At 35.5% G+C, this 27,988-nt stretch overlaps 1 protein-coding gene across 1 annotated transcript in view; it reads left to right on the top strand.

Moving 5' to 3' along the window:
• ncanb (neurocan b) overlaps nucleotides 1–27,988 on the top strand; it is a 242,756-nt gene that overhangs the window by 68,952 nt on the left and 145,816 nt on the right. The window contains exon 2 of the mRNA XM_056447233.1: nucleotides 737–824. Coding sequence (XP_056303208.1) covers nucleotides 752–824 — 73 coding nt within the window. The 5' untranslated portion in view covers nucleotides 737–751. The remainder of the gene's footprint in view (nucleotides 1–736; nucleotides 825–27,988) is intronic.

The following is a 27,988-nucleotide window of genomic DNA, read 5'->3' as shown; positions in this document are numbered from 1 at the left end:
TATTCTGTCAGTTAGTTTGCCGTTCTGTCTTTCACTCAATCTCACTGTCTTTCATTCTGTCTGTCTCGGTTCTGTCTATTCCTCTTTTGTTGTTCTTTCATTCTGTCTTTCATTCTTTTGGTCTTTCTCTCTGTGTGTTATTCATGTTCTTTTGTTCGTCAATCAGTCATTCCATCTATTTATCAGTCTGTAGTTTTTTTTTCATTCTGTCTGCCGTTCTGCCAGTCTCTCTGTCTGTTGTTTTGTCCATTTGTCTGTCCATCATTCAATCCATCCATCTGTCTCTCTGTCTTTTTATCTATTCATCATTTTATCCCTCGTGTTTTTCTATCTTGAGATTTGATCTGTTCTGTCAGCCCTCTAAAACCGTATTACATCAGAAAATATGCTTGCCTTTGAAAGATGCAAGAAAGCGATCTTACATGTTGTGTGTGATTTCACCGCTGTTTACATCCTGTAATAATCCTGGCAAAAAGTAGTTCTGCACTTTTAAAAACCACAGCACTTCACGTACAACACCCAAATGGTGGAGATTCAAGAGATCTTTCGCTTTTTGTTGTTTTCGAAAATATATCAAGAGTTGTTTGATCTGTCAAGCCTTTAATACATTACTTGGTTACTGTAAACTGGAAAAGATTGAAAATGCGCTAGCACTCTTTGATTGAATTTGACCATAATCAGTTTTGACATGACCGAAATGTATAATTAATCTAGCTCTCTGTCTTTTTTTCCTCAGTGTTTCTCCTTCAGGATGCTGGGGGAGCTCCGCTTGACTACGCTCCAGTCTCTCCTGGCTGTGTGTCTGCTCTTCACCCTGGAACACAGTGAGTCACTTTCTCTCTCGAATCTCAGCATTCATCTACTCTTATCCTTTCAGTCGTGGGAAGCGCGGCTGTCAATCAAGCGCACTCGTTGACTCAGTTACAACTTTTTCAAGCCTCAAAATGTCCACAACCTAAGACTGAATTAGTGAGTTTTTTTTCTTATTTTTGTTCCCAGTGGATAGAAGCAGTGCAGTCTTCCATGTCTGCCAATCTGTCTGTATTTATAACTACCACTCTGGTCTATTTATCTGTGTATCTATCATTCTATTTAAAGGTGGCATAGAATGAATTGATAGGTTATGTTTAAACTGTTCTCTGATGTCTCTGTAGACGGAATGTGGCTTAGTTAAGTGCAAACAATGAGAAATGGTTTTAAAAGCCCATTTGAAACCCAAGGAATTGGTCCTAAAATGGAAAGGTCCGATTTGACCTTATTTGGAAGGGTAGTGGGTATATTAATGAGCTCTGCTGTCAGAGCTCTCTACATATGGCTCTGGCTTCCAATTTGTCTCTAATACTAACACATCGTGATTTATTCTGAAACACAGACATGCTAAACAAATTCAGTTGTGAATAATGTTTTAGGAAATTCAGTAGATGCCTTGTCAAATTTTGAACTGAAGTGGAGAGGAGGTTTACGTTTGAAGCGAGTGAGCTATCTGTCCATAACAGCTCCTGAGTTATGTCAAAGTCCCTTTAAGGCAAGTCACTTCACTCGGCGGCCATCTTTGAAACACCTCTCGGGCAGTATGCTCAGGCATTCTGTTTGAATGGGCAAACATCAAATTCTCCAAAACTACTTAGCAAGCTTACGAGTACATTTCATATTACGAATAACCAGTAATATTAAACAACAACTCTCTATTTATTTTCATTTCTAAATGTTCGCACACACACAATCTGCAGAAACTCACGTCTGGTCTCATCCCTTCCCCTGGAGAATTGTCATTCTATAGCGATCGCTGGTTGGCTACTGTATTAGAAGTCGGGCTTTATTCACCACATAACGATCGCTAATTGGCTCCTTTACTAGAAGGCAGGGCTTTATTCGCCATATTGACAGTTACACTTTTCCCCATTCAAAAGTATACGAGTGACATGTCTTGTGTATTCTATAGTCTTTGGTTATGTGTTGTGGAAGAAAGATGGGTAAAAAATAATCAACAAAAGAAACTGACAGAGATCTCAGATATCTATAGAGTAGGTTTGACTGTTTATCTTTCTTACTATCCAACTCTCTGTCTGCCGCTCTATCTGTCTGACTTTTGTTCTGTCTGCCTGTCTATGGTTGTTTCAAATTACGTGTCTGTATTTCGTTCTGTCTATCCATCCATCTGTTGATCTGATTGTCATTTGTTTTTGTCAAACTATCTGTCTAATTTTCTCTCTCTCTCTCTCTCTCTCTCTCTCTCTCTCTCTCTCTCTCTCTCTCTTGATTTACCTGTCTTAAATTCTTTTCAATTCTTACTATGTGTTTGTATTTCCGTCTACCATTCTGTCTGTCATTCTAACTATCCATCTCTTGATCTGTCCATCTTTCTGTCATTCTGTTTTACTATACGTCTTGCCCTGTGTGTTTGTCATTCTGTAACATCTGTTTACCTGTCTATCTATCAGTCTAATGTTTCTGTCTGTTGTTCCCTCCTTCTTTTTACCTTTCCATCTATCTTTCAATCTATCTATTTGCCTATCTATCTATAATCTACCTATTATATCTTCTGCCTTTCTATTTTCAGCCGTCTTTTGACTATTGATCTGTCTGTTGCTATTGATCTGCTCATCTATTAGTTTATCTGTCTGTCATTCTGACTATCTATTCATCTGTCTGTCATTGTCACTCTGCCTGAAAATTTGTGTTGTGCTGTTCTGTCTATCCATCTCTCTGTCATTCTGTCTAGCAGCTCCCCCAGAGAAACACAAGGAAAAACACAGAAAGATGGATCCAACATAGGCTCATTCTGAAAACGTAGCCCTATATGCGTTTCTGGAGATCGCAAATTATGTAGCAAGAGCTACGTATGGCTGCATTTCGTTTTAACGAATGCTACGGTATGATGCCATTCCTTTTCTCGCTTACCAGCCGACTGCTTACCTCCGTGTGGACGGCTTTTCGGCTGTTACTAGTTTGTCTGGTAGCTCGATGCATACGTCGGCAGATTTAATCACGATAACAGGATTCAAGTCCGGTGAAGAATGTTTCCAGAAAGCAGGTAAGACAAAAATAGAAGCTAAAAAAATAAAATAAACAAGTAAATAACGTTGAAAATGTGGTCAAATCTGAAAACGTGGTAAAAAATCAGAGGAGAGGTTGGGTTTAAGGAAAGGGACGGGCGGGGTCAATCGATCAATTGCTTTTCAAAATACTATTGGTTGGAATTAGGGAAGGAGGAGGGTGGGGGAATGCGTGAATGGCAATTGCGAGAGAAATTTGAGAGCTAAAAAAGTGTACATAGCGGCCTCTGGTGGATTCGCGAAAACAAAAACTGCAAAAAAAAACGTAGCTCCTGGAACGTATTTTGGACTTTCCAGAAATGTATATAGGGCTACGTAACCAGAATGGCTTGCACTCTTGGACTTGCACTCTCATGCACCCACGCTTCCTCTGCAAGTGACGTCATTTACAAACGACACCTGCACTCTCCTGGCAAGTCACTTGTAGTCGACACAAATAAACCGGAAGTAAGTTTCCAGTTCATTTGAGTTGCCAGTGACTATGTTGTCGAATAATTCTAAGTACTTACGTTGTACACCATGACAGATGCCCCACACCCTCCTAAAAAGTGGTTTGTGTATTCATATGATTATAATGCTTTAATGCAAATTTACCAAAGCAGGTTACCATTAACATTTATACCAGCAAAGCTTATTATTTGATATTTAATATGATTATTTCATATTATATATGAGCTATCAGGTGTAAATAGACACACAATTATAGATAAAAATACTCCACGCTAATGCAAATTTGAATTTTTGTTTTTATTTTAAACATTCCAAGAAGTTGTAGTATTACAACTGACGGAGACACATTATGGACTTACAGCAATGATTCTTGAATGACTTGGGAAACTACTCTTTATTCAGCAGGTCCCAGGACAATTGCAAATAAGAATGCAGATGGTGATGCAAGTGACGTGGCAGGAGAGTGCAGGGCTCAGTTGCATAAAAGCCCTTAACCAAAAAATCTCCTAGTTCAAAGGTTAAGGGTACCTTTAGTAAAAGTTGGGTTGCAAGAACTGAACAAAAAAAAACCCAACAAGATCAACTTAGGGATTTAAGGCTGCCGTTAAGTGTTTCCCCTTAATCCTTAGGAACAATTTCCTTTTAAAACATTTAAGGGACCTAATAGCTCCCTTAAAGGAACAAATGAAACTCAAAATGCAAGTATTCTCACCCAATTAAAATGTTTTAGATAAAAGACTCACAGGACTGTAGATAAATAATTTAATAAAACCATTTAATAACTAAACTAATATATGTGTTTGCGCAGGAGTGCATCCATATGGAATCGCAGTTTCAGTACAGCTTCAAAAGACTCTACATGATCCCAGCCCAGATTTATAGGTCCTCCAAACATAATGTCGAGATCGACTCAACAAGGGAACGTCTCGACTCGCTTAGCGAAAAGAAAATGGCACAGATGATGTGTACTGCAGAGCTTTTTTAAGGCAAGAATTTGTGGTTCGTTACAATCTGTTTACGTAACTATAGCAACTGCGGCGCCCGTCGCCATATGTTGCCAGAAACTACACTGAAAAGCTTAGAAAAAGGCACTTGGGTAAGAGTGACAGATAAGAAATATGTTGCTTACTAAAATTCCTTAAGTTAAATTACTGAAGGACTATCATGCAAGTGGGCACGTGTCGATTGTCAATGACATCACTTGCAGAAGAAGTGCAGTTGCCTGAGAGAGCAAGTCCGAGAGTGCAAGTCTGAAAGTGCAAGTGCAAATCTGCAGGAATCTATTGCAGGAATGAACCTGGGTTGGATGGATTGACTATACATTTCGCTCAAGTCAAAACTAATTACCATCAAATTAGCACAGAATGCTAGTGCCATTTCACTCTTTATGTGTTTGTTTGTTTGTTTGTCATGACCTATTCTTTTGAAAAAGCTTGTCATTTTTTTAAATGTTTGGTTCAATTAGAAATGACATTTCTGTCTTCGTTTACTCTCAAATTGTCGTGACGCTTTTCTCTTGTAGCACTTTTTTCTCTCTTCATTCATGAGAAATGTTGTTTTTGATCCTCAAAAGTTCAAAACATTCAAAATATCACCTTTTGTTCTCCACTGATGAAAGAAAAATCATCCGGCTATGGAACGACCTGAGCAAATGATAACAGAATTTTCATTTTTGGGGGCGAACCATGCCTTTTAAACTGCTTTTTGCTAGTCCTTTCATCTCACGGTAATTACCAGCGCACACCTTTTCCCTGACCAGACACTGATGAGCCTCTTTGGACATCGGTGATAAATCCCTCTCGGCTGGATTCTGCCCTCCGCTGCTTCCATCTGCAGTAAATAGAGAGTGCGCGAAGAACACTTTCATCTGCAGAAAAGCCTCATTTCCTCACATTGCCACCTAAAGACTTGTCATCATTCACTCTAATGCCTGCATTGGCTCTCAGCGGCGGCGTTACTGTGCCCACGTGCCACGCGAAAGGAAGATGCTGTTGCAAAGCTTGAATTCAAAAGCCTTTTGTAGATGCAAACTCATCACGCTCCGCAGTGCAAAACCAGGTCCCGAGTCAGAACTTTGGCGAGGCTGTGTGTTTCAGAAGCGTGCTTCTGATTTCTGCTTCTTATCGGGCACTTGCAGGGTTGCAGGCCGAGCCGTAGACACAGAGTCTCTTGGTCCCTGACCCGCTTGCTGCCATCTGCACCAGTTGCTTGGAGTCTGGTTTGGCACTTGAGGACCACCCGCGCCTTTCTTTTTTAGCGTCAGCAGCAGCAATGAGTGAGGCATAGTCTGCATAAAAATTTCCTCTGCCTCTTAGCTTCGCTCTCCATCAAAACTGCTCCTATGGGATGGCATGGTGTAAATAAGGACACTTTGCTGCAGATTCTGTGCAGATTTTTGCCTACTTTCCTTGTCTACCCACTGTGGTAAAATTACACTAGTGAGCTGTAAGTTCTTATTTTAAAAAGTAAAGTGCACTGAGAGTGTTAGTTTAAACTATTTGTTCTATATTTTCATTTGTTTGTTTTTTTACCCAAAAAATAGCTTCAGTTTTTTAAATTTTGTTAAGAAGTACACTTATTTTAACTTCTCAAAAGTAACTATTATGGAATCTTACATTAGTCAGGGGCAAAACTTTACTACAACAAAGTGGAATATGTTTTCATACTGAGTAGTATACATTCATTCATTCATGTGTTTCAATGTGTGAAATCTGGCATTTTACAGAATGTATAGAAATGTATGGAATCCCTCAAATTGAATGTCGAAGTATGAAATAATTGCTACTTTATACCAGGGGTTCCCAAAGGTAAAGTTTATATTGGATACGCAGCCGGCCGGAAGTGCGATACACACATCAATATAGCAATTATTTTTATGACACTGTATAACAATAATTAATATTTTTACAGAACTGTGATGGTTGGGTTTAGGGTTGGGGTGGGGGTTGGTGTTAATAAATACAATTTATTGGGTAATTTAAAAGATAACATAAATAATACTCGGTACAACTACTGTTTTTACCTTACTGTGACAGTTGGGTTTAGGGTTGTGGTGGGGGTACACGTTAATAAAATACAATAAATGGGAAAACTTAATAAATAATATGAAATATTCTCATTAACTTCCGGCCGCAACCATATCCAATCTAGCAGCAACCTTTCCGAAACTTTTCAGCCTGCGACCCCCAAATAAACAATGTCAGTGACTTTAATGACACTTCCAGCAGGATAACACGCCATGTCATAAAGCGCGAATCATCTCAGACTGGTTTCTTGAACATAAGTTCACTGTTCTCAAATGGCCTCCACAGTCACCAGATCTCAATCCAATAAAGTACCTTCGGGATGTGGTGGAACGGGAGATTTTCATCATGGATGTGCAGCCAACAAATCTACAGCAAGTGCGGGATGCTATCATCTCAATATGGACCAAAATCTCTGAGGAATATTTCCAGTACCTTGTTGAATCTATAACACAAAGGATTAAAGCAGTTCTGAAGGCAAAAAGGGGGTCCAACCCAGTACTAGACGGTGTACCTAATAAAGTGGCTGATGAATGTGTGTGCTGCAACTCACACTGTTAAACAAATTATTAAATGTCTCGGATTTGTGTTTGAAAGCTTATAAGACATTTGTTTATACATAATGCTATAAGTAAATAGTAATAAAATGAATAATTAAACAGCAAGTTTATTTATTGGCAACATCTTTTTGCACTAAGTGAAAGTCAACCTCTAAGATACTTTTAGTTTTTACGCCCAAATATTTAATCAACAGAAATTAGTTTGTATGTGAGGCAGGTAAATTTTCTGTTCCAATGTGACTTGAGTTCAGCGCCAACCTCATATCACACTAAATAAATGTGCCATTACCTAGCCGAGCGCGGGAAATGTAGTCAAGCCTCTGGACCCGGAGTATCTTTATGTATGTGTGTGTATTTGAGCAAGCGACAGGAAGGAAGACAGCAGATATTGAGCTCAGACGCCCTGGGCTTGGTTAATATTCATGACGCTGTGAATATGTCGGGATCCTCTGGGGGGTTTCCGGGGGAGAGCATCTCATGTGAGACGATTTCAGAAAGGGAATGTCATTATGACAGCCCATATGAGCACACCTGTTAGTTTTTAATCCAATGATTCCGCTTCTCAAGTGCTGTTTTGGCGGATCTGTGGTGGCAGACGATGAGAGACGCTATTGGAGGTCCCACTTAAAGGTGACATATTATGTCCCATTTCATAAGGTGTGTAATAAATCTTCGGCGTCCCCAGAATGTGACTGTGAAGTTTCAGCTTGAAATACTCCATAGCTGTCATACTGGGTGTCATATATTTGGCTGTGAGCAAAAACACACTGTTTGTGTGTGTGTGTGTGTGTGTGTGTATCACTTTAAATTTAAATGAACTGCTGCTTCCCAGAAAAGGGCATTTTGCTGCTATTCTGACAGAAACAACAAAAGACGAAGACATTTAGTGTAATAATACTGAACCACTTTGAAGACAGACTTTAGCTAAGGGATTTTCGAATCCAACATTTCGGATGTTTTACAATGTGGTCAACCCACTGGTTTGTTATCATAATTATTGGTCCCTCATAAATGAAACAAAGTCACATGACTTTTTTGACATGCATACTGGAATTTATTTAATAAATGTGTTTTCGTCGTAGTGTATGTACATTTTCATATCGCACTATTATGTCTTTCTTTTTCGTTCCTTGTTTAAAGACAATTTAATCAGTTTTTATCGTTTTTTAATAATTTTGTTCTTTGTTTTTTATTTCTTATACTTGTTTAAGAGCAAGTTACTTTTATTCTTGTTTATGTCTGTTATATCTTGCTCAGATTACGCATGTTTTACGCATGTGGTTATGTTAACGTGTTTTGACAACAAGCAGAAATGTTGAGGAGGGGTGTCTGTCTGCCAGAAACCTGTTTCACAATCTTTCTGATTGCTTTACTTCATACAATCAGTTCACAGTATAAAAAAATGCCACGCTTACTGTTTTCTCATTTAATATTCCATTTCTCTAGAAACTGCGCAACAATATAAAAGTATATCATATAATAAGGCTAAATTATAAGTAGAGATGCACCGATCCCAACACTTGCCTCATTTATCGGTTTGATATGATGTTTGATATTGATATTTTTGCTGGATCGGGTGTCGGCCAGCTGGTACTGTTCCAAATCCGATCTTGCGCATGCGCTATAGTCTGTGTAATTTATAAACCAACAAAAGCCACAAAGGTAGCCTATTAAAAGGCAGTAGAAAGTTGTCATGTAAGCCTACTATATTCTAAATGTTTTGAAGCCATTTTATAGTTTAATGTGAAGCACAGATGAATATTTAAGTGGTTAAATTCATGTTCAGTTCAGGCTTCCCGCCGCTGCGCCTGTCCATCATTCTACATTCATTCACAATTCAAACTGCGTGTCGCATTCATGACAACATGAAAAACTTTCTCCAAGACTTATTGTTCCTGTTAATAGAAGTAATCGGTGGAGAAATGCATTTAGTTTTGCATTAAATGGGTTAATTTTGACCTGCAACATGGAGATCTTTGCTGTTTTAAAATCATGTTGTGCTGTGTCTGTTACACTAGCAGATCGCATTCACAACACTGGAGTAGAGAGGGTTATTACCTGCTCTTCACACACAAGGTAGCCCTACCTGAAACATTAAATGAGAAAAGGCTCAATAATACATTGGACAGATCCTCAACGCACTGATTTCTCCCCTTTGTGCTGCTGTTTTAGAAGTGTCCTTATACCGGAGGGCTGCGCGTTGTGTCAGGGATGCAAGCACTTTATTCAGGCACCAGCTGCGCAGACGTGACATGCGCTGATCCGTAAGATTATTCTTACAATAAGTTTCTGTTCTCTCATCCTTCTGATTGAGTTTAATCTTTTTTTCAGAGGGGAATACTTTAAGTGTTGCGAATAGTTTGTAAAGCCTGGCTGTGAAACCGACAGCCCGGCGCATATGAATTGTCATTAACAGAAAATTATTTAGCCTAAAATAGGCTACTCTGAAACTGTGAGTATTTTACTGTAATTTTATATATTAATATTTTATTTAACAGACCTGTTTGTCAGTTTGTGCGCTGAAGCATGGGCCTATAAGTGGACCTTGTTTTGAACTTCACCACAAATATTCTTGTTTATTTTGTAGATAACTGAGCAACAAATACATTAAAATGACCAACAAATTTTACCAAACAAAATTCATTTCAAAAAGATATTTTTTCAGACAAAAAAATATTTTTCACACATGCTTTCAGTTTCTCCATCTTACTCGTGGCGAGTTTATGCAAGGCAATGTTTATTCAGTAAAACTGGCCTCAGACGGTTTAGTTTAGTCTGCGTCAAACCTGCAGGAAAATATCAGGCTTTGCTAAAAGGCCTGGTTATGGTTATGTTCTTCTGTGTCGAGTTTCTTCGCTGGTCTTTTGTTTTTTTTGTAAGGTCAAAAGGTAAACACAAAACAAAAATTTCCAACTTGAGCACCTTCACGGGACTTCACACTTGTAAACACTCACTCCATCGGTCTCGCACAGCTCACGGTCCCACCCACACTTGTCATCGATACCAAGCCAACCAATCACAGAGCTTGCACTGCGCGTCGTTGTGATGTGTAGTTAAATTTTTTGAAAGGTGTGCATCAGCGTTGGCGTCAGCCACGGCGAGGGCTATGTAACTGCGCAAAGGCTGTGCCAGAGCATATGTATGCGCTTGACGCAGAAGTATAAATCAGACTTTAGTGTATGTGTTTTCGACTAGCATGTTCCTGTGGTGGATTATCAGATTAGACCTGATATTTGCATGAGTGAATCTCTGTGCTGAGCAAGATGTACTGAGAATATTTTACTTAAATGCTACTTTATTTACGTATGTATGCATGCAGCACTAGTTCCGGTTTACCTTTGTGGAATGACTCAAACAACAGATGACAACACTCAAATAATGATTTTTTCCTGCTTGTTCAAACTACTTCTTTAAAAAAAGTTTTTTGGTGACAACGTAATTATTTTATGGTCAATCTACTTTCATTTATATAAACTAATAAATCAACTTAACTTGTGTTGGGACAACATGAAGTAATTGTGTGGAACACAGCATTTTTTACAGTGTACTGCCACCTGCAGGTGTGGAAAGATATATCATTGAATGCAGGCCCAGAACACATACTCATTTCAGTCAGCTGTAGTCTGTTTGTTGTGTTCAAGGGCAGATTTTTGTTTTAGACAGGACCAGACGCATCCATCCCGAGGTGACAACAAAGTCCATTTTCGTCACTGCTAGTTCTTTGACGTTGAGTCGGTGGCATGTCATGATTTTTCCAAGTACGATGCAATCTTGGATTAACATCTATGTTGATCTTGGAACATTATATTTGTTCGAAAATGTCATCCATACCTATTCCCTACCCCTAAACCCAACCATAACTGTAAACTATTCCCAAAATCAGAGGGACTAATAGTTGGATAACAATCATGTAGAAGTGGATAAACCCAACCATAAGTTTAACATAAACAGTATTCCTTAATTTTATAATTGGCTGATTGGAATGTTGTTCCAGGATCAACATAGATGTTTATCCAGGAACATGTCCTACATAGTGAAGTCAGGTTGGTGGACTCGGTGTGTCCCAGGCTTAAGGGGATCGACGTCAGAATGGCATATTTTTGCTTGAACATTTTTGCTACTGTAAATAGAAGTTTACCTCTGAGTTCTTCTGATTGGTCCACTGCTTTGGAACTGACATTGGTGCGTGTAAAAGTTCCCAAGTTATTCTATTAACTTGACACGATGTCTTAAAAATATGATGCTTGTTGAACAGTCACACATGTCTGACAAGAAAAACAATGAAAAGCAGCACATTGTATTGGAAAAATGAATTCTGTGTGAATGTCCACTTACTTTGTTGTCTTTTTTCATGTTCTTTTTATTTTGGTAGATCAGTGGTTCTTAATTCCGGTCCTTGTGCACATTTTGTATGTCTCTTTTATTTGACAAACAAGGATCAGTTCATGGATCTCTCTGTTAATGAGTTGATGATCTGAATCAGATGTTAAGTAAGACATACAAAATGTGCAGGCCGGGGGGCCCCGAGAACAGGAATTAAGAACCACTGTGGTAGATGCACCTCATCATAGCTCTTAAGTACTGAAGAAGTCAGATTTTTTGTTATATGTCCCCTGTAAGACTTGGAATCAAACAAAACGGGCTGTTTTTGGTGGAAATGATGCGTATGTAGATTTACTTCTGGGTTACTTGCTCCTGCCGTGAACGTTTGCCTCGAATGCGAAGGATATGTGGACACATGATTGTTTCAGGCTCAGTGGGCATGTGTTTTGCGAGTGCTTGTACACAATTAGACCCTGCGGGACAGTCTCGGCCTGTGGTTGAGTAACTGAGAAAAAGATCCAGGGGAAAATGTCAGCCAAAATGGGCAATTTGCCAAAGTGGTGGTCTGTAAAAGTAGCATCGCCAATAGAAATTACAGTACAGTCAAATTTTGCTGTAGTAGCTTTGTGTCCATGTTGGCAACTGTTAAAAAGCATTTAAGTATGGATAATGATTGATAGTATTGAGTTAGTTCCTAGTACTTTTAATGCCTTTTTAGTTAGTTCCTTTTAAATCACTAGACTTATTTTAAAAATTATTTATTTATTATTTAGTTGATTGAATGTCTGATGATGTTAATAACAACAACAATAATAATAATAGATAGATAGATAGATAGATAGATAGATAGATAGATAGATAGATAGATAGATAGATAGATAGATAGATAGATAGATAGATAGATAGATAGATAGATAGATAGATAGATAGATAGATAGATAGATAGATAGATAGATAGAACTAAATATTGAAGTTTAAGGATAAACTATATCGTGGCTTAGGAAAGCCTGTTGGAAAAAGTTTATTTAGTTTGAAAAAGTAACAAGTTGGCTAAACGCAACATAAATTAAAAAGCATATTACATTTTATTATAAAGCATTAATTAGCATGCGTTATTAGCATGTTTCAAACATTGATTAGCATGTTGCTAACATTGATTAGCATCTTGCTATCATGGATTGGCATGTTTCTAGCATAAATAAGCATGTTTCTAGCATATTTCTAAGATGAATTAGGATGTTATTAGCGTTATTCCAACATGAGTTAGCATGTTGTTAGCATGTTTGTAAAAGGGCTGAACAATATATTGTTTGAGCATCGGTATCGCAATGTGTGTATCCGCAAGAGTCACATTTAAATGATTTATTAATGATTAAAAGATGAAGACAATATTGTTTTTTAATCATTTATACAATGATGACGATGTTATTTTATGTTTGATTGTTCAATTTCTGTACCTGAATGCTGCTAGACTCCCCAGAAAGCCATAAAGCACTGTTTGTTTCACTTTTATCTTTGCTCTGCTGTATTTATATATGCTTGTAATTTATTATGATTTATACAAACGCACTCGTTAGAAATAGACTTGTTCATCCCAATCTATCTAAATGAATGAAATCTTTCCAAATTCATCTGGTGAAATTATATTTATATTGAAATATATATATTATATATTTTATTATTTATATATATTAAATTATATATAGCAGAAAAAATAAATATCGCAATACCAGATTTTTCCAACATTGTGCAGCCCTTGTTTGTAATATGAATTAGCATGTTGTAAGCATGTTTCTAACATGAATAAGCATGTTGTTAGCATGTTTCTAGCATAAATTAAGAAATTTGATTTCAACATGAATTAGCATGTTTTTAGCATGAATTAGCATGTTGCTAGCATGTTTCTCAAGCCACCATAATAATAATAATAATAATAATAATAATAATAATAATAATAATAATAATAATAATAATAATAATAATAATGAATTAATAATAATAATTGTGATTATTATTATTTGTTTATTTATTAAATAAGTGAAAAAAAAGAAAGTTGGAAACTTATTTCTCTTTATAATTTCAGGCTTCAATTTCAGGCCATATTTTTTTTTATGCAATTTTATTTCCTTTTTAAATGTCTGACATTTATTATGTTTTATTTTCATTAATTACCGTGTTCCTTTCAGTCACTGGTTTAATAAAAAGCAAATAATTAATAAAATCCCTCAGATATCACCGTTGAAAGGAATGAATGAAATAACTACAGAAGGCACACTCGTCAGCATATAACCCCGGCCTGCAATCGATCAGTCATTTGGTGGCTGCTGGGTAATTGAAGACAATGGGGCCACTGTCAGCAAGCAGCCAATTACATTATCCTGCACAGAAAAAAGGGAGAAGGAGAAAAAAATACATCCATGTAAGAGTTGCATATATTAGAGCTGTTGTCTTGTGTTCCCTGTTCTGGGTTGATAAAGGCTTCTGACAGCACTTAATGTATTTCAGGTGTTCAAATACGACGACAAATAGTCACAATACATCAAATGGGGAAAAGCAGTGACAACTGACCGCTATAATCATCAATATTTTACAACCCAGACTCAATGAAAAAAACCTACCTCTACCAAGATTTTTACAAAGCTGCAAAACACTACCTATGCAAACAATACAATGTAGTAAACTATGGTGTTTATTGGATGCTTAAAATTTAAAACGTTTTATGTCTTTCGGCTATTCATTTACACGACAGTAGAGTGTTCAACCCAGGCTCATTCTGGAAACGTACCTCTATATACATTTCAGGAGAGCGCCAAATACGTCCCACGTTTTTTTTTTTTTTTTTTTTTTGCAGTTCTTGTTTTGTGAATCCACTATTCCATGTGTTTGCTTTTTGAGACCTCTAATTTCTCTCGCGAGTGCCATTCGCAACTGCTGTTCTCGGGTAAACTCACCAAAGGCCACTGTCGACTGACTAACTGAATGACCAATCGACTGACCCACCCATCTCCTTCCCCAAATCCAACCAATTTTTTTGATTGACCCGCCCACCCACTTTCCTAAACCCAACCAACAATTTTCAAAAGCAATCCATAAAAAGAAAAACCCTCATCTGATTTATACCACTTTTTCAGATTTTACCACATTCTCACCCTGTTTTTTACTTGTTTATTTTATTTTTTGGATTCTGTTTTTGTCTTACCTGCTTTCTGGAATTGTTCTTCACTGAACTCGAACCCTGTTGTCTTAGTCAACTGCTCTCTGTGTGTCAAGTCCACCGACGTACATGGCGAGCTAACTGGACAAACTGGTAACAGCGGGAAAGCCATCTATATGGAGGTAAACAGTTGGTAAGCGTGAAAAGAAACAGTGTCATACCGCCCTGTAGTGTTCGTTTTAATGGCGAAATGTAGCCATACGTAGCTCTATCTACATAATTCGCAATCTCCAGAAACGTATATAAGGATACATTTTCAGAATGAGCCCATGTTGAGAGTGTTGGGAGCCTGAAAATGCAAGTTTTTGAAAAAGATTTTTTGGTAAACTACAAAAACTCAAGTCTTTAGTCATGCTTGTCTTTAGTCATCCATACATACTTGATACCCAAAACAAATACTGCTGGACTACAGGATTGCATGTGCACAGGTGTGTAGTATTTCTTTACAAAGTGACTTTACAATCTACTAATAATTTACTCCCGGGGTCATTTTTATCAAAGTTGATATTTAGTCGAACTATGTTGGTGTTTCGTAACATCTAGTTTTTTATGAGGTGGGTTGTTAGCCCAACGCTCAACCCCCAACCTGGAAGACCATAGATTGGACTACTAAAAATGTAAAGTTTACATTGGTGCCATGACCTGGATAGAAGTGAGATATAGAGAAGCGAGTAAAACCTAGGCCAGCTAGTAAGAGTTTTGTGGGTAAACTTCACTCCTCTGGTCTAAAGAGGGTCTTTTACATGCTTTTCAACAAACCCAACTCTCCCGTGTCCAAGATGTGGTTCAGATCTTTCTCAGGGGTGGACTGGTCAAGTTAGAGATATTGTATTTGTGTCGTGACCCGGATGGAAGTGAGGTATAGAGAGGCGAGTGAAACCTAGGCCAGTTAGTAAGAGTTTTTATGGGTAAATTTCACTCCTCTGGTCTAAAGAGGGTTATTCACATGCTTCTCAGCAAACCCAGCTCTCCTGAGTCCGAGATGTGGTTCAAAACATTGTCAGGGGTGGACTGGTAGAGTTGGAGATATTGTATTGGTGCCGTGACCCGGATGGAGGTGAGGTATAGAACGGCGAGTGAAAGGCCACTAGTAAGAGTTTTGTGAGTAAACCTAGAGGTAAACCCTGAAGCTAGAGACAGAAATCTTTTGGCTTTTCAGCAAACCCAGTGCTCCGATGTCTGTGGTTCATATCCTTCATAGAGGTAAACTGGTAAAATTGTAATGTAATGTGTATTTATATAGCACATTTATCGTGAATGGCCATATACCCAAAGCTCTTCATAATCATGAGGGGGGGTCTCTCCACGCCACTGCCAGTGTGCAGCATTCAAAATGACGCCAGAGCTCTCACCACACAGCAGCTATAGGGAGAGTGGACCGACAGTGATAGAGGCAATTTGGTGGATGAGAATGATTAAGAGGCCATGATGGGTAAGGGCCGATGGAGGAAATTTGGGCAGGGTACCGAGGTTACAGCCCTACTCTTTACGAGAAGTGCCAGGGGATTTTTAATAACCACAAAGAGTCAGAACCTCAGTTTAACATCTCATCCAAAAGACGACACTCACTGACAGTATAGTTTCCCCTTCACTAAACTGGGGCATTAGGACTCACACAGACCGCAGGTTGAGCGCCCACTGTTGGCCTCACTAACACCACCTTCAACAGCAACCTAGATTTCCCATGTGGACTCCCATCCAGGTACTAACCAGGCTCAGAATTAGAGAAATCGCAGAATTGGAGAGATTGCATTTGTGCCATGACCCGGATGGGAGTGAGATATGGGGGTGAGGGGTAATGAAGATTAAATCTCAATTCCCTGGCCTCAAGAAGAGCATTATTGACCAATGTTAGTCACTGCTTGTGGTCTTTTTATTGTGTCTATGCATACAAACGTATCTCAGAAATGGTTTGAATCGGCTCAGAGTGAGAACAGTAGGGAGTATGAGTAGGAAACATGCCTGGAAGACTTTGTTTTGTTTATTTTCATGTGCCAGTCATCTGGATAGGCTACCACTTACTTTTGGATTATTGTTTATTAAAGTTTATCGGCTACCAATCCCTGCCTTTTTCTACCTTCAACTTGGAAACATTCAAGAAGCAACATAATATTGTTTTGCAGAAATGCTGCCACAGGCACCTTTTTATCATGAGCCTAGGTTGATTTTACCTTCTTTTTGGCCCGACCTCAGACGGACAAAGGAAGATTAAAAACAACGGCAGAATTTCAAACAAAAGGACTATCTCCAGGGGGTTATGCTTGTAAAAACATTTCCATCTAAATGCAGATTTAGTATATTTCGCCATGCTTCTTACATTCATTATTTACCCATGTGGGACCAAAGCAATTTTTTATTCCTTGACTCCGAGGCGTAATTTGGTTTTTAAGGAGGTATCTGCATTTGATTTCTGTTTATTTAATGTGGCAAATTAGATCACGCTTGCACACAAAACATTACAGAAGAAACACATTTTTTACATGGTTGGCACAACACTGTATCCGGCGCACAGCCTAATTTACAACATATCTGTTTAAATGCATCTGAGAAATGTGCAGAAATGCAATTATGAATGTTTGCAAGTGGGCACTGAGGACTTGGGGAAATGAAGTCATGCTCCGCAGTCTCACTTGAGCATGAATTCAGGCGACAGGAAGGTAATTATGTGCCTTTTCCTTATCATGAGCAATACTTCCCTAGAGATGGAAGCAAAGAATAGGAAGGGAAGCATAGGTTTTAAGACAAGATTTTGCGGAAGGACTGGAGAGGAGGAGTCAAGCCTCTCTAGAGCTTACATACAAATTATAATTTATAATTTAGTGTTTTCAATTGTCCTGCTGCTTCCGAACTGTGGAAAAACAGTTTGGGAAATGCTTTTGACAACATAAAAAATGTGATAGTTTTATAATCAGGTGTTTATAGTGGAATATTAATTATTGTTGCAGTGATATACAATTATATTGTTATATATAGAGTGATTTTTATACTATTATAAATGAATAGTATAAAGGATTTTATTTACTATTTTATTTATGTCATTTTTTAATGAACAAGTAATTCTATAATATAATGTTTATTTATTTATATGTACACACATATTCAATAATAATAATAATAATAATAATAATAATAATAATTATTATTATTAATATTGTTTTATTACTACTTTAATATTAATTGTGTAATTTAATATATATATATATATATATGTATATATATATATATATATATATATATATATATATATATATATATATATATATATATATATATATATATATATATATATATATATATATATATATATATATAAACACTCTAGATTGGCTTGTTATTACTATTATTAATATTAATAATAATTATTATTATTGTTATTATTATTACTTTTTTTTAATAAAATTATTTTGGGGGGGGTTTTCACCTTTATTCGATAAGACAGTAGAGAGAGTTGACAGGAAAGCATAGGAAGCAGAGAGAGGGGAAGTATTGGCATAGGACTGCGAGGTGGAATCAAACTCTGGTCGCCGCGAGCACTGGAGTGCATGTGTTGATGCAAACACTACACCACTGGTGCCGACTATTATTATTACTATAATAATTGTGTAATGAAATCCACAATCAATAATTTAATAATTTATACTAATATATATAATTTAGATTGGCTAGGTATTATTTTTATTATTATTATTATAATTAATATTATAATTAATATTAATAGTGTAATTTAAAATACAAGTAATAGTTAATAATTTAATTTAATTATAACTTATATATATATATATTATATATATATATATTATAACTTATATATATATATATATATATATATATATATATATATATATATATATATATATATATATATATATATATATATATATATATATATATATATATATATATATATATATAATCTAGATTGGCTTGTTATTACTACTATTATTATTATTATTATTACTTTAATATTAATTGTGTAGTTTAATATACAATTAATATTGTATAATTTAATAACAATTTAATATTAATATATCTAATTTTGATTGGTTCATTATTACTATTATTATTATTATTATTATTATTATTATTATTAATAATAATAATAATAATTATTATTATTATTATTATTATTATTATGACAATAATTTTGTAAAAATTATAAATTTGATATCTCAGTTCATATATATATATATATAATAATTTATATGATTATTATGACACACTAAGGTGGATTCCTGTAAGACCAGTTTTACATTTATATTTGCATGCAAATCCTCTGTGTTTGACCTCAGTAAATAGCGTAGGACCTTTTCTTTGACCAGCACTTCTGATTTGAGACCCTCAGCAGAGCAAACTCAAATCGAATCTTTCCTCTCGGCCAGGCGATTTGTTTCGTGACATGTTTGTGAAAAGTGTCCCTTGATTCAACAGGAAAATTGCGAGTCCATTTACCCCTGGCATTGATGTTGTCAAGCACTCGCTGGCTGCGTTTTCACCTCTGTACAGTCCATTTCTGTGGGGACAGAGGATAAATGCCGTTCTCCGACGCCATCATCTCCACCAAGATAGTTACTATTACTCCCACAAATGACTTGTGTCTGTTAGAGAGGACATTATGCTTCATGCTTTTGCTAAATGTCATCATGGACACCAACTGTAAATATGCCTGTTAAGAGTGGTCATGATGGTGCTGTTTGCTTTTTAAATGGATTTTAGGTTTGAAAAAAAAATGTCTTACTAATATTTGTATACAAAACTTAAATGGGGTCAAAAGGCTTCCCTTTAAATACATAAAAAGCTATTCCAAACATATCAAGAGTGAAAAAAGAGTGATCTCTTTTTTTTCTTTAGTATTTTTCAAACCCTTAATAGGGTCCCTAAATAGCCTTACTAGAAATGGTAAAACAGAACAAAAAATATTATATTATTTTCACACAACAGTTATATGTTATCAATGAATCTGTTAGCAATAAATGAACATATTAGTAGTGTGCTAACCATACTAGCAGTGTACTGAGCATGTTAATAACTTGTTACTAACATGAAAAACCATGTCATAACCATGTTGGTAAATGAATAAACATATTTCCAGCATGGATAAAATGTATGTTGTAAGCATGAATTAAAAAATTCTACCAAGTTACTATGTTCAACACAATGCTAATATGCAGAGGTGGATAGAGTATCCCAATTCTATACTCAAGTAAAAGTAGAAGTACTTGCGGAAATCTTTACTCAAGTAAAAGTAAAAGTAACAATCTTAAAAGTTACTTGAGGAAGAGTTTAAAAAGTATCTGATGAAAAATTGCTCAAGTAAATAGTTAGTTAGTTTTCTTTCAATATAAATATATATGTACACTTGAAGTCAAAATTATTCACCCTCCTGTGATGAATTTTTTTTTCAAATATTTCACAAATGACATTTAAAGAGCAAGGACTTTTTTACAGTATTTGCTGAATATTTATTATCGGCTAAAATAAAAGCAGTTTTTAATGTTAAAAATGTAATCAATATTGTTAATCAATATTGTTAGACTCCTTTTATTATTAGCATTATTTTTTTATTGTAAACAGAACAAACCATTGTTAATAGTTTGCCTAAATACCCTAACCTTAACCTAATTAACCTGGTTAAGCCTTTAAATGTCACTTTAAGCTGAATACTAGTATCTTGAAAAATATCTAGTAAAATATTATGTGCTGTCATCATGGCAAAGATGTGTGTTATTTTGATAAAATCTTCTATGTTAAACAGATATTAGGGAAAAATATACAGGGGGCTAATAATTCTATATATACAGTATATATATATAATAGATATATATATATAAAATGTTTAAATGTTATATTTTTTATGGTTAACAGTGTGCATGACTTATTTGTGCAGGGCTAATGAGTAATTCCATTAAACAGCAGTTTCTTTAGTTATCCATTAATTTAATAATCCATTAATTTAGTGACCATTAATGAGGTACAAATTGGTATAATTTTGACACTTACCACTACATGTTTTTTTCATTCATGTATATGTTGCAATGTCAGTTCGATGTACAGTGTGCATCGCATTATCAAACTATTCTTGTTGACATCTTAGAGTAAAAACATAGACTGAACTTGAGGCTGCAGGTGACCTGGTCCGATAAACTCACTGCACAGACCGTCCTTGAACCGCATGGTCGATGGCCATGGTGTAACCGCAGTATTAACAGCCTGATCTCACGAGAAAACGTAAGTATTTTACATTTTGACAGTTTAGTGGCTAATTCGTACAAATTCCTATGAGTTCAGTCGTACGAAATTGTACGATTTTAAAAAGGAGGCGTGGCATCTAACCCCACCCCTAAACCCAACCGTCATTGGCGGATGAGCAAATCGTACTAAATTGTACGAATTAGATCGTACGAATTCGTACGAATTAGCCACTTAATCAAAAAGTTACGAATTGCCGTGAGATTGTGTTGGTATCAACTCACGCTTCTTCCTCAACTTTAGCCATCATTCCAACATAAGCACACGTGCTCTAACCGAAAGCGGGAGACGAGTCTCTATAGATGAATTACCATGTTTGTAAACATTCAGGATTCGCGCGCAGGTGGCAGAAAAAAAAGGGAGCGCTAGCATTTACAGTGAGGGAATGACATCCGAACAGAGTGCTGTACAGAGTTTGTTGTTGCCTTAGAAATAAGTTATATTGATTACATATTATATATATTATTTACATAATGCTTTCAGCGTATTATAACAGCTCGTCACCCAGTGGTAAGCACAGTGATTCGGCAAAATTAGTGTTAAAGTGAGTGGCATTCGCATGACTGGTCAATTTGCGATAGTACCCTCCCAATAGATATTGGATCAGACGAAATGACCAAGCATCCAGCCCAAAATATACAATCTTATTGAAGCTCAAAGTGATTTTACAAGAGAGAAGTTAAAGATCTACAAGTCTTTTGATGCCAACAATGTTGTTCTGTGTGGTCATGTGCAAGAAATAATGTTCCATGATTACCAGATTCAACACTATGTAGAGCTAAAAACCGAGGTTCTGCCTAGCCAAAGACAAGGAAAGAAGACAGGACTGTACAAGGCCTGGGTAATCATTAACAAGCAAAACAACTGCATTCTGACAGTGAACTACACCTGAACTTACGACAGGGTATGTGAGCTTACACATAGAGGTAAAGTTGGTTTTATATTCGCACATTCAGACTTTCTCCTTAATAATATAATTTCATAAAATTATTAGTTGCAAACTCTAAATAGCGAAATCATATTAGCAGCTAATGACTATCAAAGTACAGCATTGTTTACAGTCAAATAAACAGTGTTAATGTGTATGATTCAGTGAGTAATGTGTATGATTCAGCATAGTGATAACTTACCTGATATAACATGAAAACTGCAGAGTCCAGCATTTTAAATTAGGTCGTCACTTCATTCAGCTCCCATTTAAGCCAAAGACTTCTACAGTGGGCATTAAAGCAGTGTGGTGTATGGTAAAAGTTTGGTTTTGGCATTGAATTTGTCATCCTACCGCACAACATGACATGTTTGCTATTGCAGCCTGTCTTTTTTTGCAACGGGAGACCCGTGTGACGTCATGTGTGATGTAGATTGGTAATTCGTCTATAGCAACCTCTCGAGACACAACCTCTCCAATGCGGCGCCTCGCGATATTTGCAAGCAAGTCAAATGAATCATATTTATTATCATTTGACAGTAACCAAGGAATGCAGCGAAGTAAGAGTAATGATTTTTCTCTAATAATTTACTTGAGTAACATTTTTAAATGTACTCAAAAAGTACACGTTACCCAACAATTTTACTCAAGTAAATGTAACAAAGTATATGTAATTTGTTACTACCCACCTCTGCAAATATGAATACGCATTTATAGTACTTTGCTAACATGGTTAGCATGTATTGGTAGCATTAACAAATATGTTTTAAACGTCATTTTAAAATGTTGGTAGTTTAATTAGCATGTCTGTGGCATGCTTAGCACATCTAAAATTTTACTGTTGTTAGCAGGTTTTAACAACATACCAAAATGTCCTTGTTTCTAAAACTTTAAAGAAATGACTAACATGTTAGCAATAAATGAACATGTTAGCTTTGTGCTAACCATACTAGCAATGTAAAAAAACATGTTAGTAGCATGCTGTTTCACATGCTTGACACATTGCTAACACCAATAAGCATACTGTAAACATGTTGGTGGGGGATTTATTATGTTACCAGCGTGGCTAAGATGTTTTTACATATTGCAAGCTTGGATTTTAAATACAAATATAATTCTCTCATTTTACCACCATGTACGTTCAACACAATGCTACCACTAGTATGAATTAACATGTATAGTACTTTTAATAACACAGTTAGCATTTATGGATAGCATAAATAACCATGTTTCAGAAATTTTTTATACCTTTTAAAAAATGGTAGATTATTCACACAATGTTTGTAGCATGTTTATCAGTCTTTAAACATGTTGTTAGCATGTTTTAACAATATGTTAAACATTTTTTTTGTTGCTAGCACTTTAATCAAATGGCTAACTGTTTCTAATCATGACTAGTTGCTAGAATGTTGATGTTACCAATTAATTAGCATTTTTTAAAACAATGTTAGCATGTTGTTGCTGTAATGTAAATAGAAGTGGAAGGTGTGAAGTTTGATAATTTAAGTTTTATAAGTTTAAAAACAGATCATATTTGATGTAGTGTTGGAAGTGTTAGCAACAAAAGAAACTTATTAAATAAAACCTTATCTTAGCAACCTCAAACTTTAGAATGGTAGTGTAGACTCTATACATAATGTATGTTTTTTTACTCCACAGTAGGCAATATTGGTTTTTATTTCTACCCAAAGTAGCTCATGATTATTATACTGATACACATGAAAGGTTTCCAAAAGAAAATCCCATAATCCTTAAAGAAAATTTGTCCAGCAAGGGCAAACAACTCTGTTTATACTTCAATCATTGATTCTGAAGCAAAGTACAAACCTAAGTTAAGCAGTTTGAGAGAGGCATACAAAGTTATTTGACTTAAATCAATATGAATACATTATACAATAGTAAACAATTTATTATTTATACTCACCCACTATTTACACCGCATTCACATTGTGACTTTTAGCAAACCCTGGCAGCTGTAACCGCACAGGAAAATTGAGATTTCTTTTACTCGCAGTAATACCTTTTGTCTCAGCTGTTAAAAAAAGTAATGAATGAGGTAAATCAATAGGTAGCATTAGCAGAAAGAGGGTTGATGCATAGACAAAATGGCCAAGTGAAAAGCTATTTTTATCACTTACATTATCAACCAAGACAAGAACACAAGAGGCAGTAAAATATAAATAGATTTTGTTCCTTGATTAGTCTACCTGGAGAAATGATTCATTAAAAAGCCTCAAAACACATTTTAAAAGGTTGGTAGCATTAATTAGCAAGTTGATATAAAGTTTCTTGCATTTTCAACACACTGCTAGCAGGTTTTAATAATGTGCTAGAGTGAATTAAAATTACAATATTATCATAAACATCATCTGCTATATTTGAATATTTTACCAAACTGTTAGCATAAATGAACATATTTTAAGGTGTTGCTGTTTTATTTAGCACGTTGTAAGTTTTAAGAAACATTTAACAAATTTCCAGCTTGATTGAGCATGTTTTAGAGTATGTTGTTACATATCAAGCATGTTAGGTTACTGTGTTTTAAATTAAGCTATTGTGAACTATGATGTTGCTAGCATTTTTAACCAATGGCTTACTCATTTTAAGAATATATATCATTTAAAATAACTTTTTAAACATGATATTTTACAATATTAATAGTGGTGTACGCTAACATGAATCATGTTTTTAGCATGTTTATAGATATGTCGCTAACATTTTTAGCATGCTGAGCAACATGGCCAGCATGCTAAAAATGCTAAAAATATGATAGCAACATGCTTGTCTAGCATATTTTAGAGTACATTACTTCTCTACATTGATTCAAGCATGTTGAGTTACTGTGTTTTACATTAAGCTAGTGTGAACTAAGATGTTGCTAGCATTTTTAACTGATGGCTTAGTCATTTGAAGCATTTAGGTCTTTTGAAATAACTTTTTTAAACATGATATTTTACAACATTAATAGTGGTTTACCATGATGCTAACATGAATCATGTTTTTAGCATGCTTGACTAACACATTTGAGCTATTACTGTCACATTATATGTTGTTATCATGTTCAGCACAATGCTAGAATGGATTAGCATGCCTTGCCATAAACCTAGCATGTTTTTATTATTTAATGCTAGCTTGAAGTAGCAATTTAGTCGCTACTAAAGTAGCAATAATGCTAGCTTGAAGTATTAATTTTGCAGCCATTTTGTTGTTTTTTAGCAATACTGTGCTGAATCATGATTAACATTATGGCTTGTACAGCCTCTTGTATGTGTGTAGTTTGGAAATGGAAGCAGGATGTACCCTGAGCAATTTTACAATTTCGCAGAAATGTAAGTCATTCGCAGAAAATTTCCAACGAGCCTGGGTTGAGCATTATAGCTTATCAAATTGCACATGGCGACCTATCATCCTTCTCACTTGCATATGTGAAGGTGAGAATGTAATTGCTGCATGACGGATTGAATGAATGACAAGAGGTACGGTGGAGGACGATAGAGCACTGACTATTTCCACAGAGAGCGCAAAGATTCATTGATTTATTTTCATTAGAGTGGGCTTTCGGCCGGCACCTCATGTCTGGCCTTGCCCTGCCGTTATTTGATTTGATTTAATGTAAAGAAGGGAGTCTTCCAGCAGCAAAGGGAAATTTCATCTGTGCGGCCCAACACATACACACTATAATTAAGAAGAGAGATTGGGTGAGGGCGATGACTCTATCCTGACCTTCATGTGCCTTTTCATTTACATCATTTTTTGATTTATTAATCGACTTATCTGGTTTGGAGTACTTTTAGATATTTTTTCATATAAGTGAGCTCTGGATAGTTTTTAATACAGTAAATAAACAACAAATAAACACAGACATTTGTTAATGTTATTCAATAATAATAATAAAAATAAATACATAACGGTAATTAAAATGTCAATAATTGATTCTGAAATAAAAAGCGACTGACTGGTTCATGGGGAAAATGCATTGCATTGTGAGTTACACTATTTATTGCAGTATAATTGGCCATATATTGCTAATTTTGCTGCAGTTCTCTGTACATTACAATTGTTTAAAATAAATTACCTTATTAAAAAAAGTGGGCATGCCTAGTATGCTATGCAAACAGTTACACTATTTATTTCTTCTGAGAACAAATTGATTTCTTTTAATCTCTTTTCTTTTGCAATAGATATGTTTTCATCATATTTATCCAATAGATCTCAGGTTGTTAAAATTGCTACAACATTGCAGGCATTACTGTTGGTTGTTTTATGGGGTTACACGGGTGTATTTTTGGGACCTTTTCCTGATGTATATCAATGACCTTCCTCAGGTAATTAAACATTCAGATTCTTTATTGTACGGTGATGACACTGTACTTTTTGTGTCTGGATCAAGTACAGACACAATTAACAATAAATTAAATACAGATCTGTCGGCGCAATAGCCTAGTGGTTAGCGTGTCGACATATGGTGCAGTAGCACGTCAGGGCATCCCGAGTTCGAATACCTGCTTGAGGACATTTCCCTACCCTACCCCCCGCTCTCTCTCTCCAACTTCGCTTCCTGTCTAAATACTGTCCTATCTAATAAAGGCCAAAAATAAATCTTAAAAAAAAAAAAAAATTAAATACAGATATTCAGCATTTACAACAATGGCTGCGAGACAATCGTTTGACTAATAACGTTAAGAATACCGAATGTATGTACTTTTACTCATTATCCATATATAATCCCATCACTTTCTCAAATCAAAAACTTTCCATTGTATCTGCATATCGATATTTGGGAATCAGCCTGAACTCTCACCTTACTTATTGTGACCATGTTCAAAATGTCTGTAAAAAGCTGAAACAAAAGCTCTTTGTTTATGGGAAAATTAGGACAAATTTGTCTCTTTCTGTTTCCTAAACTTATCTTCGTGCCATAATTTTGTCCACCTTGTCATACTGTTTGCTTGTTTGGTCACTCACAACAAATGAAATCTTGGAGCCAATAGCTAGACTGTACAGTAGTACAATAAGATCCACAATATATTTTCTGGATGTACACATCATTGTTTTGCTCTATCACTCTCTAATGCTTTATCATTTCAAAATGACATTGTGAACACAGGGATTAAACTGTACTATCCAATTTGAAATAGTGCTTACTCAGCAGCTCTTTGTGCTTTGGTACCAAAACTTAATACAAGGACTGATCGTTCCACCAGATATGTAACAAATGGATGTTTGCAGATACCAGCTTTTAAAATCTGTTATGGACAGAGATCTTTTTTGTGTTTTTACAAAAGCCTGGAATGAGATCCCACAACAACTAAAAACAATACCAAGACTGAGACTTTTTAAAAAATCCCATGCTCGTCATCTGATGGTCAACTGTCACTGTAGCCACAGAGATAGTAGTCCGTTTCTCTTCATTTTGTATTGTTGGTGATTGTTTGAAATGTTCTCATGCGTTAATGGATGAAATAAGGGTGTCTGTATGTTTTTATGTTCTGCAGAGCAGGTACCTGCTAAAAAAAAACAACATTCATGCTGAGCCAGGCCCGATTATCATTTAATCTTTTCCTGTTTAAAAATTATAAATAAATAAATAAATAAATAAATATATAAATAAATACTGTAGTAGGATCCTCTTTATTAATTTTGTTTTATTCAGTTTTAGATTTTAATTATGTATTATTATTATTTTATTGTTTCTACTCATTTTAAACATGACCGCAATTTTACAATTGTGTAATTAATTATTAACACTGGAACTACCATAATTCTATGACTACAAGAATGGCCATAGCAGTTCATAGAAGACTGACTCTACGGAACAAACCATCATTATACAGGAACTTGTCTAATTACCCTAAGCTGCCTAGTTAACCTAATTAACCTAGTTAAGCCTTTAAATGTCACTTTAAGCTGTATAAAAGTGTCTTGAAAAATATCTAGTCAGAATTATTTACTCTCATCAAGAAAAAGATTAAATAAATCAGTTATTAGAAATGAGTTATTAAGAGAATTATGTTTAGAAAGGTGTTGGAAAAAAAACCTTCTCTCCGTTAAACAGAAATTGGGGGAAAAAATAAACAGGGGGGCTAATAATTCTGGGGGGCTAATAATTCTGACGTCAACTGTATGTATATATATGTATTTATTCAACGCCTCTATTGCAATTTTGGCATTAAGCTTAAATTAACAAA

The sequence above is a fragment of the Danio aesculapii genome, chromosome 22 (assembly GCF_903798145.1).
Source record: "Danio aesculapii chromosome 22, fDanAes4.1, whole genome shotgun sequence".
In the NCBI taxonomy this organism is placed as follows: domain Eukaryota; kingdom Metazoa; phylum Chordata; class Actinopteri; order Cypriniformes; family Danionidae; genus Danio; species Danio aesculapii.
This window is presented reverse-complemented; position numbering and strand designations above follow the sequence as displayed.